This window comes from Mobula birostris, chromosome 14, assembly GCF_030028105.1.
Source record: "Mobula birostris isolate sMobBir1 chromosome 14, sMobBir1.hap1, whole genome shotgun sequence".
In the NCBI taxonomy this organism is placed as follows: domain Eukaryota; kingdom Metazoa; phylum Chordata; class Chondrichthyes; order Myliobatiformes; family Myliobatidae; genus Mobula; species Mobula birostris.
Genome location: NC_092383.1, coordinates 76828351 through 76841120, shown reverse-complemented (window position 1 = coordinate 76841120; position 12770 = coordinate 76828351). Strand labels below are relative to the sequence as shown.

Here is a 12770-nt window from a genome sequence, read left to right as displayed (position 1 = left end):
CTTTTGGAGGTGAGATACCTTTGTTTGCCTGATTCTTTTAAGATTTTGCTTTGTTTTAGCTTATTCCAATTAAGGAGATATAATGGGTAGAGGAGTTAATACCTCTGAAAATCTTGATTAGTTTGTCTGGCAGCCTTAATTGACATTCATCTAGCCAGTTTACAATGTAACATTTAAAATCCTCTCTGCTTTCTGTTGAATCTTTGCTCTATCTTGTCCAAGGTTCGTACATTCCAACCACTTCCCTCCCCCACCCCATAGAACTAAAATTTAGTGCAAAATACTAAACGCTGTGCTCCAAGTTGTCTGATTTAATGTTATAAAAATACAGCGGGGCTCTTAGTATTTTCCAACCCTCTTGAGCTAAAAGTCGGAATTCAATCATGTTTTGTACCTGCGGCTTATCTTTTAATGATTAGTGTCTGTCAGCACTGTGCTCCCTTTGCTCCTAAAAGATCCTAAGTAGATGACAACTACTAGTTTTGTATACTCAATTTATCTTGCTCCCATTTATACATATAATTTGCACACTTGCAAGTGCAGCATTCTGTTCCTATCTGGTGTAAATCTGAGGCCTTATTTATACCCTAAAGCAATACTACTTGACCCATTCATCTGTCAGAACATCATCCTTTATTGTAATGTTGTCTTGCACCTCCTGACTATAACCATGTGACAGGTGTGCCTCCCGTCTTAATGCTTAGTTTTTCTAATGTTCTTGTTTGGAATCCACATTGCCAACATCAATAGAAACTTGTTCTATCCACTATGCTGGTAGCCATCTTTAATTCTACTAGAATAGTCACCTATGATTTATAATCCACATATATGAAAGCCGATATTCTAATTATTTGATACCTGCTTGCACCACAATTTAATAAACCAGGGCTGGAAATGGAAAGAGTAAATAGTCCCACTCATGGCATGAAATCTGAGGTGCTGGTTGCTATATGTTGTGGTTTATGGCTGTTATCTATACTGAGTTAGAGTTGACTTTTATTTGTGGAATTGATCAAACTGTTCTTTAATTTCAAAATTGCAGAGCTTCCATACGGCTGGGAAAAGATCAGTGATCCAGTTTATGGCTTCTACTACATTGAGTAAGTTGTCCCAAAATATAAAGTATAACTCTATCTGTTTGGAACTAGTCTTGCCCAACTGTTTTGATACAAGCCTGTACGAAAGCTTTTTGCACATGGTTTTTCCCTGCTGTTGAAGCTGCATGTAGTAGCAGTTGTGGTGCAAATTTCAAGTGTTGAGTGTCACCTAGCCTAGTCAGGTAGTAAATGGCTGCTGATTCCTACCTGTTGAGGTATTAATGTCAAGCTTGTTGCCATTTTTAAGTTCCAAGTGTTCCTGTTGCATCATCTGTACACTCAAGCCCTTCTGTTTCAAGGAGATTTTCTTTTCACTGCCTACCTTGCTGTTCATACACCTGTTGTGTACAAATTAGATATGCAGCCAAGCTTCCCTGCCTAATTTAATATCTTGCTGATAATTTCCTATACCGATTGTACGGCTATCATTTAATTGAGGTTTATTTATATCTTGTGTTGAATACCAACTTGTATTATGTACATTTTAAGTTGTGGAGTCTTAGAAGTTTTGCTTTATATCATCATTGCTCCTGATCAATAATTGCCCCACCTTTCACTCTATAATAGCTTGCCTTTTGTTCTTGTTGCCATGTAGTGCATTCTTCAAGGTCCTGTAGTCAAAAACGAAGTAACTCTAACATCTTTTAGTACTGAAAGTCATTAATTAAAAATACTTTCTTTGTCCATCCACCATGATCCTTATTATGTCTACTCACCAGAGAAGCCCTTCCACATCCGTGCTGTCTCAGTTTAGCATGCCTTTTCCATCAACCCTTGACAGTATCACTGCAACACATAAAATGGTGGTGGAATTCAGGAGGCCGGTCAGCATCGATGGAAAAGAGTGTAGTCAATGTTTCGGGCTGAGACCCTTCATTGAGACTGGGAAAAAAAAAAGATGAGAAGTTAGAGCAAGAAGTTAGGGGAGGTGAGGAAGAAGTACAGGGTGGTAGATGATGGGTGAAACAGGGAGAGGAGGAGGAATGAAGTAAAGAGCTGGGAAGCTGGTAGGTGAAAGAGATAGAAGGCTGGAGAAGGGGGAATCTGGTGGGAGGCCATGGAATAAAGGATGGGGGAGGTTAATGGGTAGGAAAGGAGATCAGGTGAGAGAGGAAAATGAGAATGGTGGGGGGGGGGCAATTACCAGAAGTTTGAGAAATTGATGTTCATGCCATCAGATTGAGGGCTACCCTGACAGGACATAAAGTGTTCCTCTTCCAACCTGAATGTGGCCTTATTGCAGCAGTAGGGGTGGCCATTGACTGACATGATGGAATGGGAAATAGAATTGAAATCGGTGGCTACTGGGAAGTCCTGCTTTTTGTGGCAGACGGAGCGTAGCTGCTCAGTGAATTAGTCTCCCAATCTACATTGTGTCTCACCAATAAACAGTAGGCTACACTGGGAGCATTGGATACAGTAAATGACCCCAACAGACTCGCAGGTGAAGTGTTGCCTCACTGAAGGACTGTTTGGGGCCCTGAATGGTAGTGAAGGAGACGGTGTAGGGCACTTGTTCTGCTTGCAAGTGTAACTACTAGGAGGGAGATTGGTGGGGAGGGATGAATGGACAAGGAAGTGATCCTTGTGGAAAGTGGTGGTGAGGGACAGATATGCTTGGTGGGATCCTGTTGGAGATGACAGAAGTCAAGGAGAATTGTGCTAGATGCAGGGCTACTGGAGTGGTAGGTGAAGACAAAAGGAGCCCTGTCCCTAGTGGAGTGTGTGGCAGGATGGGGTGAGGGCAGCGTTGATGGTGGAGGAAGGAAAGCCCCTTTCTTTGAAGAAGGAATGCACCTCATTAGTTCTGGAATGAAAAGCCTCATCCTGAGAGCAGATGAGGCAAAGATGGAGGAACAGAGAGAAGGGAATGGCATTTTTATAAGTGACAGGGTGCGAAGAGGGATAATCCAGTTAGCTGTGAGTATCAGTGGGTTTGTCAAGGGTTGATGAAAAGGGCATGCTCTAGATAAACTGTCTCCAGAGGTGGAGACAGATATCGAGAAAGGGGAGGGAGGAGTCGGAAATGGGCCAGGTAAATTTGAGGATAGGATGGGAGTTGGAGAAAGAATGTCAATATTACTCTGGAGCTTTTTTCTCTCGTAAGGCCACTAAGGATCCCCACCGCCCAGTACGTGCCCCCTTCTCATTGCTACCATCACATTTCTGAACAGGCAATGAACTGATTATTTTTGCTGTCTTTCACTAATTTATCTTTTGTACATGTTTCTTACTATTATTTATAGTATTTTAACTATTGCACTGTAGTGCTGCCACAAAACAAGTTTCATGACATAATAAACCTGATTCTGTTCTGAAACAACTTGGCACCCTGTGGATAATTCTAATGCTGTGATCCTTCTGGTAACTTACTGAGCTGATCAAGTGTCTTGTGTTTTCTTTACATTTTGAGAAAAGGTGGGCCATCGTGCAGGGCTTTGTTGACAGTCTCTGTTACAGATGAGTGTATTACAGAATCTGCCGGAAACTTTGTTGGTCGTAGTGCAAGTTGTTGCTCAGACTGTTCTCTTTGCCTTTTTCCCGTCACCCCATCTGAACCTCTTAGCCATGTAAACCAGAGAACTCAGTTTGAGAATCCAGTCATTGAAGCAAAGCGGAAAAAGCAGCTGATGTATCATCGGGACAGTCAGCGAGCGATGCACGGGGATCAGCGGCCAGGTACTGCGGTCTGCATTTAGGAAGGAAAAAACCTTTCATCTGTATTTGTCCTTCCATCACCTCCTGACATCCCAAGTCATTTAAAATCCCATAAAAGGTTGCTTGATTCCAGTAAAAGCAGCCGAATTTCCAAATGCAAGCTCTCACCATAAGCCCCGAGATAAAGTATCAGAGGGCACGGGTATTGGTTGAAGGGTAAAAAATGCACAAGTATTGGTTCATTAATATACAGCATGCGCACTTAACCATTTGTTAAAATCTGATGTCTGTCTGGCAAATTCACATTTATTTTCCTTAATTTCTTATTGATTAAATATAAAATTTCATGACAGGGGATTCCAGCATCAGATTTTCTTGTTCTCTCTCCCTCTGTAGTTTTATCCACTTCTCTACTCTTTCCACTTTTGCCTCGTCCTGCCTTATTTTATTTCTAGTTATTTAGAGAAACGGCGCATTAGGGCTAGGCCCTTCTGGCCCTTCAGGCTGCACCATCCAGCAATCCACCTATTTAACCCCGTCTCAATCATGGGACAATTTCCAATGACTAAATAACCTGTGGGAGGAAACCAGAGCACCCAGAGAGAATCCATGCATTCCACAGGGAGGTTGTACAAACTCCTTCGAGGATGCTAGAATTGAGCCCCTAACTCTGACATCCCAAGCTGTAATGGCACTGTGCTAACCCCTATGCTGTCATGGCGCCCCATGGTATATGTCACTGCCCTGCACACAGTCCTCCCCTCTTCTGCCCGCTCAAATATCTTGGGAATTAAAAGTGAAATTTGTTATCAGATAGCACATGCCAAATGAGAACAGGTTTTTATGACTCGGGTGAAATAAAAATCTACACACGCCCTTTCATTTAATCGCTGTCTTGTTTCTGTAAGCTTTGCTCCAAAATTAAGAAAGGAAATAATTTCAAGAAATATTGAGCTTTCTGCTTCGGACACTTTCCAAATGAACACAGTGGTTTTGCACCCCTCTTTAACACATGGATATGGAAGCAATAGCAGCTGGAATGTGCACAGAGGTAAACTCTCCTGTACACTGAAACATCCAGCTCTACAAACAGCAATGAAACATGAAAAATAAAGTATCGGGTCAAAGGTAGGTTTATAAAGAAAGAGCTGACAGATCATTGCTTTAAGTTAACCAAGAGACTCTAGCCTAGAAAATTGATTACTTAAGCTGAGGATACTCACCCACCTCCACACTGCCTCCTTTTTTTTTGCCCTTCCACTTTTGCGTTCTTGCTTGCTCTCTCCTCCGCTCTCCTCCTCTCCCAGTCACTTTATCTCAAATACAATCACAGAACAAATCCAATTGAAAAAATTTTGATTTTGAGCCCAGTCACCACTTAAAATATACTTTGTTTGCTTCTCTTTCCAACAACCACCTTGCATTAGAGAGACCAATGTTTACGCGGGATCCCTCGCACCTTCAGGGAATGCTCATTAGGACGACACTTCAGAAGAGTGCTATGGGGTTTGGTTTCACAATCATTGGTGGAGACAGCCCAGATGAATTCTTGCAGGTGAAAAATGTGATTCAAGATGGACCAGCTGCTCAGGATGGCAACATGATGGCAGGCAAGTGTCCCATTCTGGAACTTTTGGGAATTTGCATTAACAGCAGGGCTTCCCCACAGTAATACATTAAAGGGCAAGGGGGTGAGTGTTGTGGAGAGCTAGGCTGGGAAATAATAAGTGAGGAGAATGGGGTAGAACTTTTGATTAAAAAGGAGATAAGAGGTTAAGGGGAGTAGAGAAAGAAAGATTTAAGGTCCGGTACATACAGTGAAGTGTGTTGGCTTGCATCATTGACCAACACAGTCCAAGAAATGTGCCAGAGGCAGCCCACAGGTGTCGTCACACTTTTGTGCTGGCATTGCATGCCCACAACTCAATACTGTACCCCTAACCATACATTTTTGGAATGTGCGAAGAACAAAAACATCTGGAGGAAACCCATGAGGTAATGTGGAGAACATACAAATTCCTCACAGAATTGGACCCTGAGCGGTGATTGCTGGTGCTGTAAAGTATTCCACTAACCACTAGACCACTGTATTGACCCCTGCGCTATCGCGCTGCATTCAGTATGCAGGAAGGTGGAAGACAAAGGACTGGAATCAAATGGACCAAGAACTGTCGGAGAGTAAACGTGGACCGTGGTGGAAGTGGGAGGAATGAGTCCGGGGTGAATTAATCTAGGCAAGGGAAATTGAAAAAAGGAAATGGGAAATCACACGAACCTAGGGGGAACGAAACATGTGGATATGTGTGAGGGGAGAGAGATCAGGAGTGTGACCGCAGGAAGGAACGGAAATGAGTGGAGCACAAGAAGAGAAGTTAGGAACTTTGGGATCCAGTGTGGTGGCATTGGGGTGTTGAATCTCTGTCTGGAGGCTATGCTTCCTTTCTTGAAGTTCTTTTTAAGAGGTAAACTGGTAGGTGTGAATTGGAGCAGGAGACAGGAGCAGTTGGTCAGTATTTCTTATTGCTGCTTTATCACCTGGTTATTAATTTACTTCAATGTTTATTTTAGAGTGGATAAAGCTGTGGCATTGCCTCATGGGACATGCCTTAACAAGTCCCTAATGTGGTGTACATTAATCTGATTGTTTCGTTTGGGCTTTTATCTGCAGGTGATGTAATAGTGTACATAAACAGTACTTGTGTCCTTGGGCAGACTCATGCTGACGTTGTGCAGCTTTTCCAGTCTGTTCCCATCAACCAGACAGTGAAGCTGATTCTGTGTCGCGGCTACCCACTTCCCGTCGACACGCAGGTGCCAACCATCGACGTAGTGAGTGCCACTCCCGCCCTTGACGGGCTGCCTCTAGCTGCAAAACAGGCAAGTGCCCCCCAGAGCCATCAGACCTCAGCCGGGCTCCCGGACCACAGTGGGAGAGAGGCCCCAGCGGGTGGTGTCGAACGCTTAAACGGACCTTACCTGGGCCTGACTGAAGACCGATCGTCAATGACCTCATCGGCAGGTTCGCAGCCTGAGACTCTCACCATCCCACTGCTCAAGGGGCCAAAAGGTTTTGGTTTTGCCATAGCGGACAGCCCAGCCGGGCAGAAAGTGAAGATGATCCTAGACAGCCAGTGGTGCAAAGGTCTACAGAAAGGTGATGTCATCAAGGAGGTTAACCATCAGAGCATGCAGCAGCTGAGCCATGCCCAGGTGGTGGAGATCCTGAAGGACTGGCCTGTGGGGAGTGAAATATCACTGCTGGTTCAACGAGGAGGTTTGTTATTGCATTATTAACACTGCACCAATAATTTTTGAATCATCCCAATGAATTGTCCTGCTTAGCCCACTGAGTCTTTAACTACTATTGGATGGATGTGGTGTCTTTAGAGAGGGTGCAGAGGAGATACCAAGATGCTCTCTAGTCTTGGCAGCATATTTTATGAAGATGGGTTAAGTGAGATGGCGCTTTTCTTTTTGGAGCAAAGGACGATGAGAGGTGACTTGATGATAGAGATGTACAAGATGCTAAGTGGCATAGATGTAGTAGATGGCTAGAGACTTTTCCCCCATAGTGCAAATGACTAAATTGAGGGGGTGTGATTTTTAAAATGTCTGGAGAAAAGTATGGGGGATGTTTTTTTAAAAGTGGAGAGTGGTGGGTCTATGGAATGCCCTGTCAGTGGTAGTGGTAGAGATAGATACATTAAGGGCATTTAAGATGGTCAGGTTATGCTAGAGGGAAGGGTTAGTTTGATCTTAGAGTAGGTTAAAAGGTCAGCACAACATCGAGGGCCAAAAGTTTGATGTTCCTCTCTACAATTTAAAAATAAAAGGAATTATGTGTCCACGGGAACGAGTAGTATGACTTACTGGGTTAAACCAGAGTTGTGAACTTAAACTTATTGAACAGGTTTAAGTATTCTCTTCTCTGGAACAGAGGATACAAAGTAAACTGCAATCATAGGAATTGGATACTGTTGATGTACGGGAAATTTCCAGAGAAAATTTCATGTCAGACCAAGTAAATTTCGGATGAAATATTCAGCTCTCAATTCTGGTTTAATCCAGCGTGTCTTCTTACTCTTTCTCTGATCTCCATATTTCCTTTTGTTTTAATGTGCAGACAGGAACTGTAGTTGAAGAGTGGGCTAAACATTGGGATGAACTAAGTGATAAATTTAGAAACAATGTCCTTGTCTAGAGTGCGTATAATTTGGGCCATTCCTAATTGTCCTTCAATTGATGATGGTGGTGAGCAAACATCTTGAAAGGATTCAGTGCTTCTGGTGAGGGTCCTTTCTCAATACTCTCTGGTACAGAATTCCAGGATTTAGAATCTGAAGATGTAGCAATCATACTAATTTTATCTAGAGATACAACATGGAACAAGCCTTTCTGGCCCAATGAGCCATACCGCTCAGCAACCCACCAATTTAACACTAACCTAATCATAGAACAATTTACAATGACCAATTAATCAGTACATCTTTGGACTATGGGAGGAAACCAGAGCACCCAGAGGAAGCCCACATGCTCACAGGGAGAATATACAAACTCCTTATGGATGGTGCCAGAAATGATTTCTGAACTCTGGTGCGCCCTGAACTGTAATAGTGTGACGCTCACTCAGGCTAGTGTATGACTTTTAAGGGAAGCTGCAAGCACTGATGTTCCTTGCATCTGCCCTATCTCTTTCTGGATAGTGATGGTCATGGGTTTGTAAGATATTCCTTGAAGAGGCTTGGCTAATAACTGGAGTGCATTTTGTAGATGCCACTTGCTGCACCATTCGTCGAGGGAATGAATACTTAGGGTGGTGGATGGGGTACCAGTCAAGTGATGCTCAGTCATGGATGGTTTTAAGGCTCAAGTATTGTGGCAGCTGCACTTGGGTATCCCATAACATTCCTGACTTGTGCCTTGAGGTCACAAGTGTTGACTCACTTCCTTCAGAATATCTAGCCCCTAGCCTGACTTAGTAACAGTAGTATTTATACAGTTGGTCCAGTTTGCTTCCCACCAACCCTGCCCATCCGCTCCCCCTTTGAGAATATTTGTCATTGACCTTGAATATCAAAAGCAGTTGGTTGCAGTCTCTCCTGTTAAACTTTTTTTGCACTGGTTCATTTTCCAAGGAGTTGTGCAAAAATTCAGCCATTGGTTAGCATCCTCACTAGTGGTAGAAGTTAGGTCATTGAAGCATCTGAAGATGGTTGAGGCCATTTCACAACCCCTGAGAAGCTCCTGGGGCGAGGTGATTACCCTCCAACTTTGTTGCACAAGGTCTCACTGACCACTGGAGTGTTTTACTGTTTGATGCCCTACTCACAAATTTTTCCTTAATGTGAAAGGCAGAGTGTGTTAACATGCCTCCGGAAATGTGGTCTGTGCTTGAGACATGGGTGTGCCTCAAATTCTTGTGAAACTGGGCTTTGATGTACAGGCTATTGGAGTGCAAATACCACCTTGTATGGCACTCTTTAATGAATAATAAACTGGGTGGTAATCAGATTAACTTGTCCTTTATGTAAACAAGGCTTTAAATATGTAAATTTCCACATTGTGGACTAGAGGTTGGTTTTGTAGATCTTCTGGAGCAGCCAGCCTAGAGATGCAGCTGGTTTCTCAGAACAGCTGCATTGGTGTCAACTGGTTTATAGCTTTTGTTGTGTCTGTTGCAGTTGGAGACTTTTATATCTCATGAACTGATTAGTAATTTAATTGGTTCAGCACATTATGGGCTGAAGGGTCTGTCTGTGCTGTACTGTTCTATGAAGTGAATTAAATTTGCTAAACACTGGCAGGTTCGTGGAGAATGTAAGTTATCATAGGGCATTACTCAGCACTTTTGGCTGGAGATGGTTGCAGCTGTTGTAGCTTTCAGCACTCTCATGCTGGTGTCATCATGGAGGCTGAGGATATTCTTGGAGCTGTCTTTCGGTCAGCTGTTTAATTATCCAATATCATAAGACATAGGAATAGAATTTGTCCATTTGACTTATCAAATCTGCTCTGCCATTCAATCATGGCTGATTTATTTTCTCTCTCTCAACCTCATTTGCAACCAAATTACTAAATGACTAATAATTGAACACTAATTTAATTGTTGATGACTAATTTATTTGGTTTGACACCACTGTGGACTGAAGGGACTGCCCCTTTGCTGTTAGTTGCAGTTCTATGCTGGTTTGTGTTTAGTGTGTACGTAATTCCATGATATGACCTTTCCGTGTTAATACCTTTGTTTAGCTTCACTTGGTCCTTCTGCATTTCAAAAGCAGAAATACTGGAAATACTTGGTGGGTTAGGCAGTAGTTGTGTGGAGAGACAATTAGTCTTTCAAGTCCTTGACCTTTCAATGGCTTTCTCTACTCATTAAGCTAGTATTCATCCCTGGCTTAATTTAATAGAAGAAAATTGAATCTGGCAGCTCACAGTGAAGCACTGTGGCCTATCAGCAGCTGCAGAGAGCACCACCACAATATGTAATCTCATGGGTTAGGCACAATCTCTGATTTCATTTGCCAGATTCATGAGATTACATACAGTACTGTGTTGAGGTACATTGGTCCACATACCTAGTGAACCACCAGACCTGAAATTAAGATTGTGGAGATAATCTTCAATAAGAAGATAGGACTTTATTGCACAATCCTTGAGGACATGGTTACTTATACCAGTCTTCTGAAGAAGTGCTGTGGTATAGGATTCCAGGATTTCAATTGCTGAGGCACTGATGATTTGTCTTCACTGCCCAGAGGAATAGTACCAGAGGACTGGAGGATGGCAAATGTTGTTGTTCCTTCGTTCAAGAAGGGTAATAATGATCATGCTGGGAATTATAGCTTTTCGAGTCATACATCATTGGTGGGCAAACTAATGGAGAGGTTTCTGAGAGACAGGATATATGAGCATTTGGAGAGGTATAGCCTTAACAGTGATGATCATTCTGGCTTTGTGAAGGGCAGGTCATGCCTTGTGAGCCTGATTGACATTTTTGAGGGAGTAGCAAAAGAAATTGAAGACAAAGCAGTAGATGTGATGTATATGAATTTTAGTAAGATGTTTAACAAGGTTCCCCATAGAAGGGCCATTTGGAAAGTCAGGAGGCATGAGATCTTTGGAAATTTGGCTGTGTGGATTCAGAATTGGCTAGCCCACAAGAGGCAGAGGATGGTAGTAGATGGAGCATATTCTATCTGGAGGTCAGTGACTATTGGTGTTCTGCAGGGATCTGTTCTGGGACTCATGCTCTGAGATATTTTTTATTATATAAGTGACTTGGAGCAGGAAATGGAAGGGTGGGTTACCAAGTTTGCAGATGACATTTAAGTTTGGTGGTGTTGTGGATGGTATTGTCTTGGGTTTCAATTGGGACATTAATAGCTGGGCTGAGAAGTGGCAGATGAGATCAGGAAAAGTATGAAGTGATGAATTTTGAAGGGTAAACTTGAAGGCAGAGTACAATGTTAATGGCATGATCCTTAGAGTGGAGGATTAGAGGGATCCTGGGGTCCAAATCCACAGATTCTTCAAAGTTGTCACATAGGTTGATAAGGTGGTTAAGAAGGCATATTGTGTTGAATTTTATCTGTCAGGGGATTGAGTTCAAGGGCTATGAGGTAGTGTTGCAGTCCTATAAAACTCGGTTAGACCACACTGTTCTGGTGATCAAATACTGGTCACCCCAATAAAGGAAGGATGTGGAAGCTTTAGAGAGGATGTAGAGGAAATTTACTTGAATGCTGTCAGGGTTAGAGAACGTGTCTTCTACAGAAAGGTTGAGTGAGCTATGGTTTTTCTCTCTAGAGCACAGAAGGATGAGAGGCAACTTGATAGAGCTGTATAATATTAAGAGAGGTATAGACAAAGTAGATACCCAGCACCTTTCTCCCAGGGCAACAATGGTTAATATTTTAAGGTGAGCGGGAAAAGTTTAGGGGAGGTATCAGAGGTAGGTTTCTTCTCAGAGTGGTAAGCACCTAAAACACACTGCCAGTGGTGGTGGTAGAGGCTGATACATTAGGGCATTTAAGATACTCTTAGACAGATGGGCGTAAGAAAAAGAGAGTTATGGGCCGTGTAAGTAGGAAGGGTTAGATAGATTGTGGAGTAGGTTGAAAGGTCAGCGCAACATAGTGGGCCGAAGGGTGAATAGTGTGCTGTACTGTTGATTTGGATCCATTGATAGAATGGCAATATATTTCTCAATCAAGATGGCATATGACTTGGAGTGCTCCCATGTGTCTGAAGCCTTTGTTCTTTTTGTGAAAGTGTATCTTATAACTGGAGTTGCTTGGCTAAGCTGCTCCAAGAGCACATACCAAGCCCCCAACCTTGACCATCAAAAAGGACAAGGGTTTCATCTTGAGGGCTGTTGGATATTGGGAATAAATACTGGCTTGTGAGGAGACCTGTACAATTGCATAGGCTGGATTGTGAGCCCCAAGTCCTGTTGCTTCATTCTGACTGATCCTTACTGTTAACATTGTTTTTCCACCTTGCTTGTTTCTCACCCTGCCTTGCTTTGTCCTTTCTCCATTCATCTCCTCAAGTGAGGTATCCGAAAAGTCGCAAGGCCTGAAGCTTGTGAAATTATTTTGTTTAAGTAACATTGATGTCTTGAGGAGGTGGAGTACTGAATTAAAGCACAAAATAGTATTAATGAATCTGTTGTCAGCCCTTCCAGCTGTGAACTGCTATACAAATCCCACTTGGGAAAATGCTCCTGCGTACTCGTTGATGAAAGATGTACTATTTAAAGTCCAACACATTATGATGCCAGTTGTGTATTAGCTGATTTTTTTAAAAAAGATCATCCTGCTGCAATCAGTTGCCTGCCTTGTCCACCTTCAATTCTGGCTCCACTCCAACATTTTCCTCTTAACTTGCTCACTTCCTTCCCAACCACCAAGGCCTTGGCTTACACTCTTCCCGCTTCCCCACTGTCTTGCAATTTCACTCCAATCTTCCACACTTGGTTTCTCATTCTCTTGTTTTTCTGACTATATTGAC

At 42.8% G+C, this 12770-nt stretch overlaps 1 protein-coding gene across 5 annotated transcripts in view; it reads left to right on the top strand.

Annotated features, from left to right (window-relative positions):
* Nucleotides 1-12770, top strand: part of magi3a (membrane associated guanylate kinase, WW and PDZ domain containing 3a) — a 142695-nt gene that overhangs the window by 100077 nt on the left and 29848 nt on the right. For all 5 annotated transcript variants that reach the window (XM_072278708.1, XM_072278707.1, XM_072278706.1 and 2 more), the window contains 4 exons: nucleotides 1043-1100; nucleotides 3664-3776; nucleotides 5183-5365; nucleotides 6424-7029. In XM_072278708.1, coding sequence (XP_072134809.1) covers nucleotides 1043-1100; nucleotides 3664-3776; nucleotides 5183-5365; nucleotides 6424-7029 — 960 coding nt within the window. The remainder of the gene's footprint in view (nucleotides 1-1042; nucleotides 1101-3663; nucleotides 3777-5182; nucleotides 5366-6423; nucleotides 7030-12770) is intronic.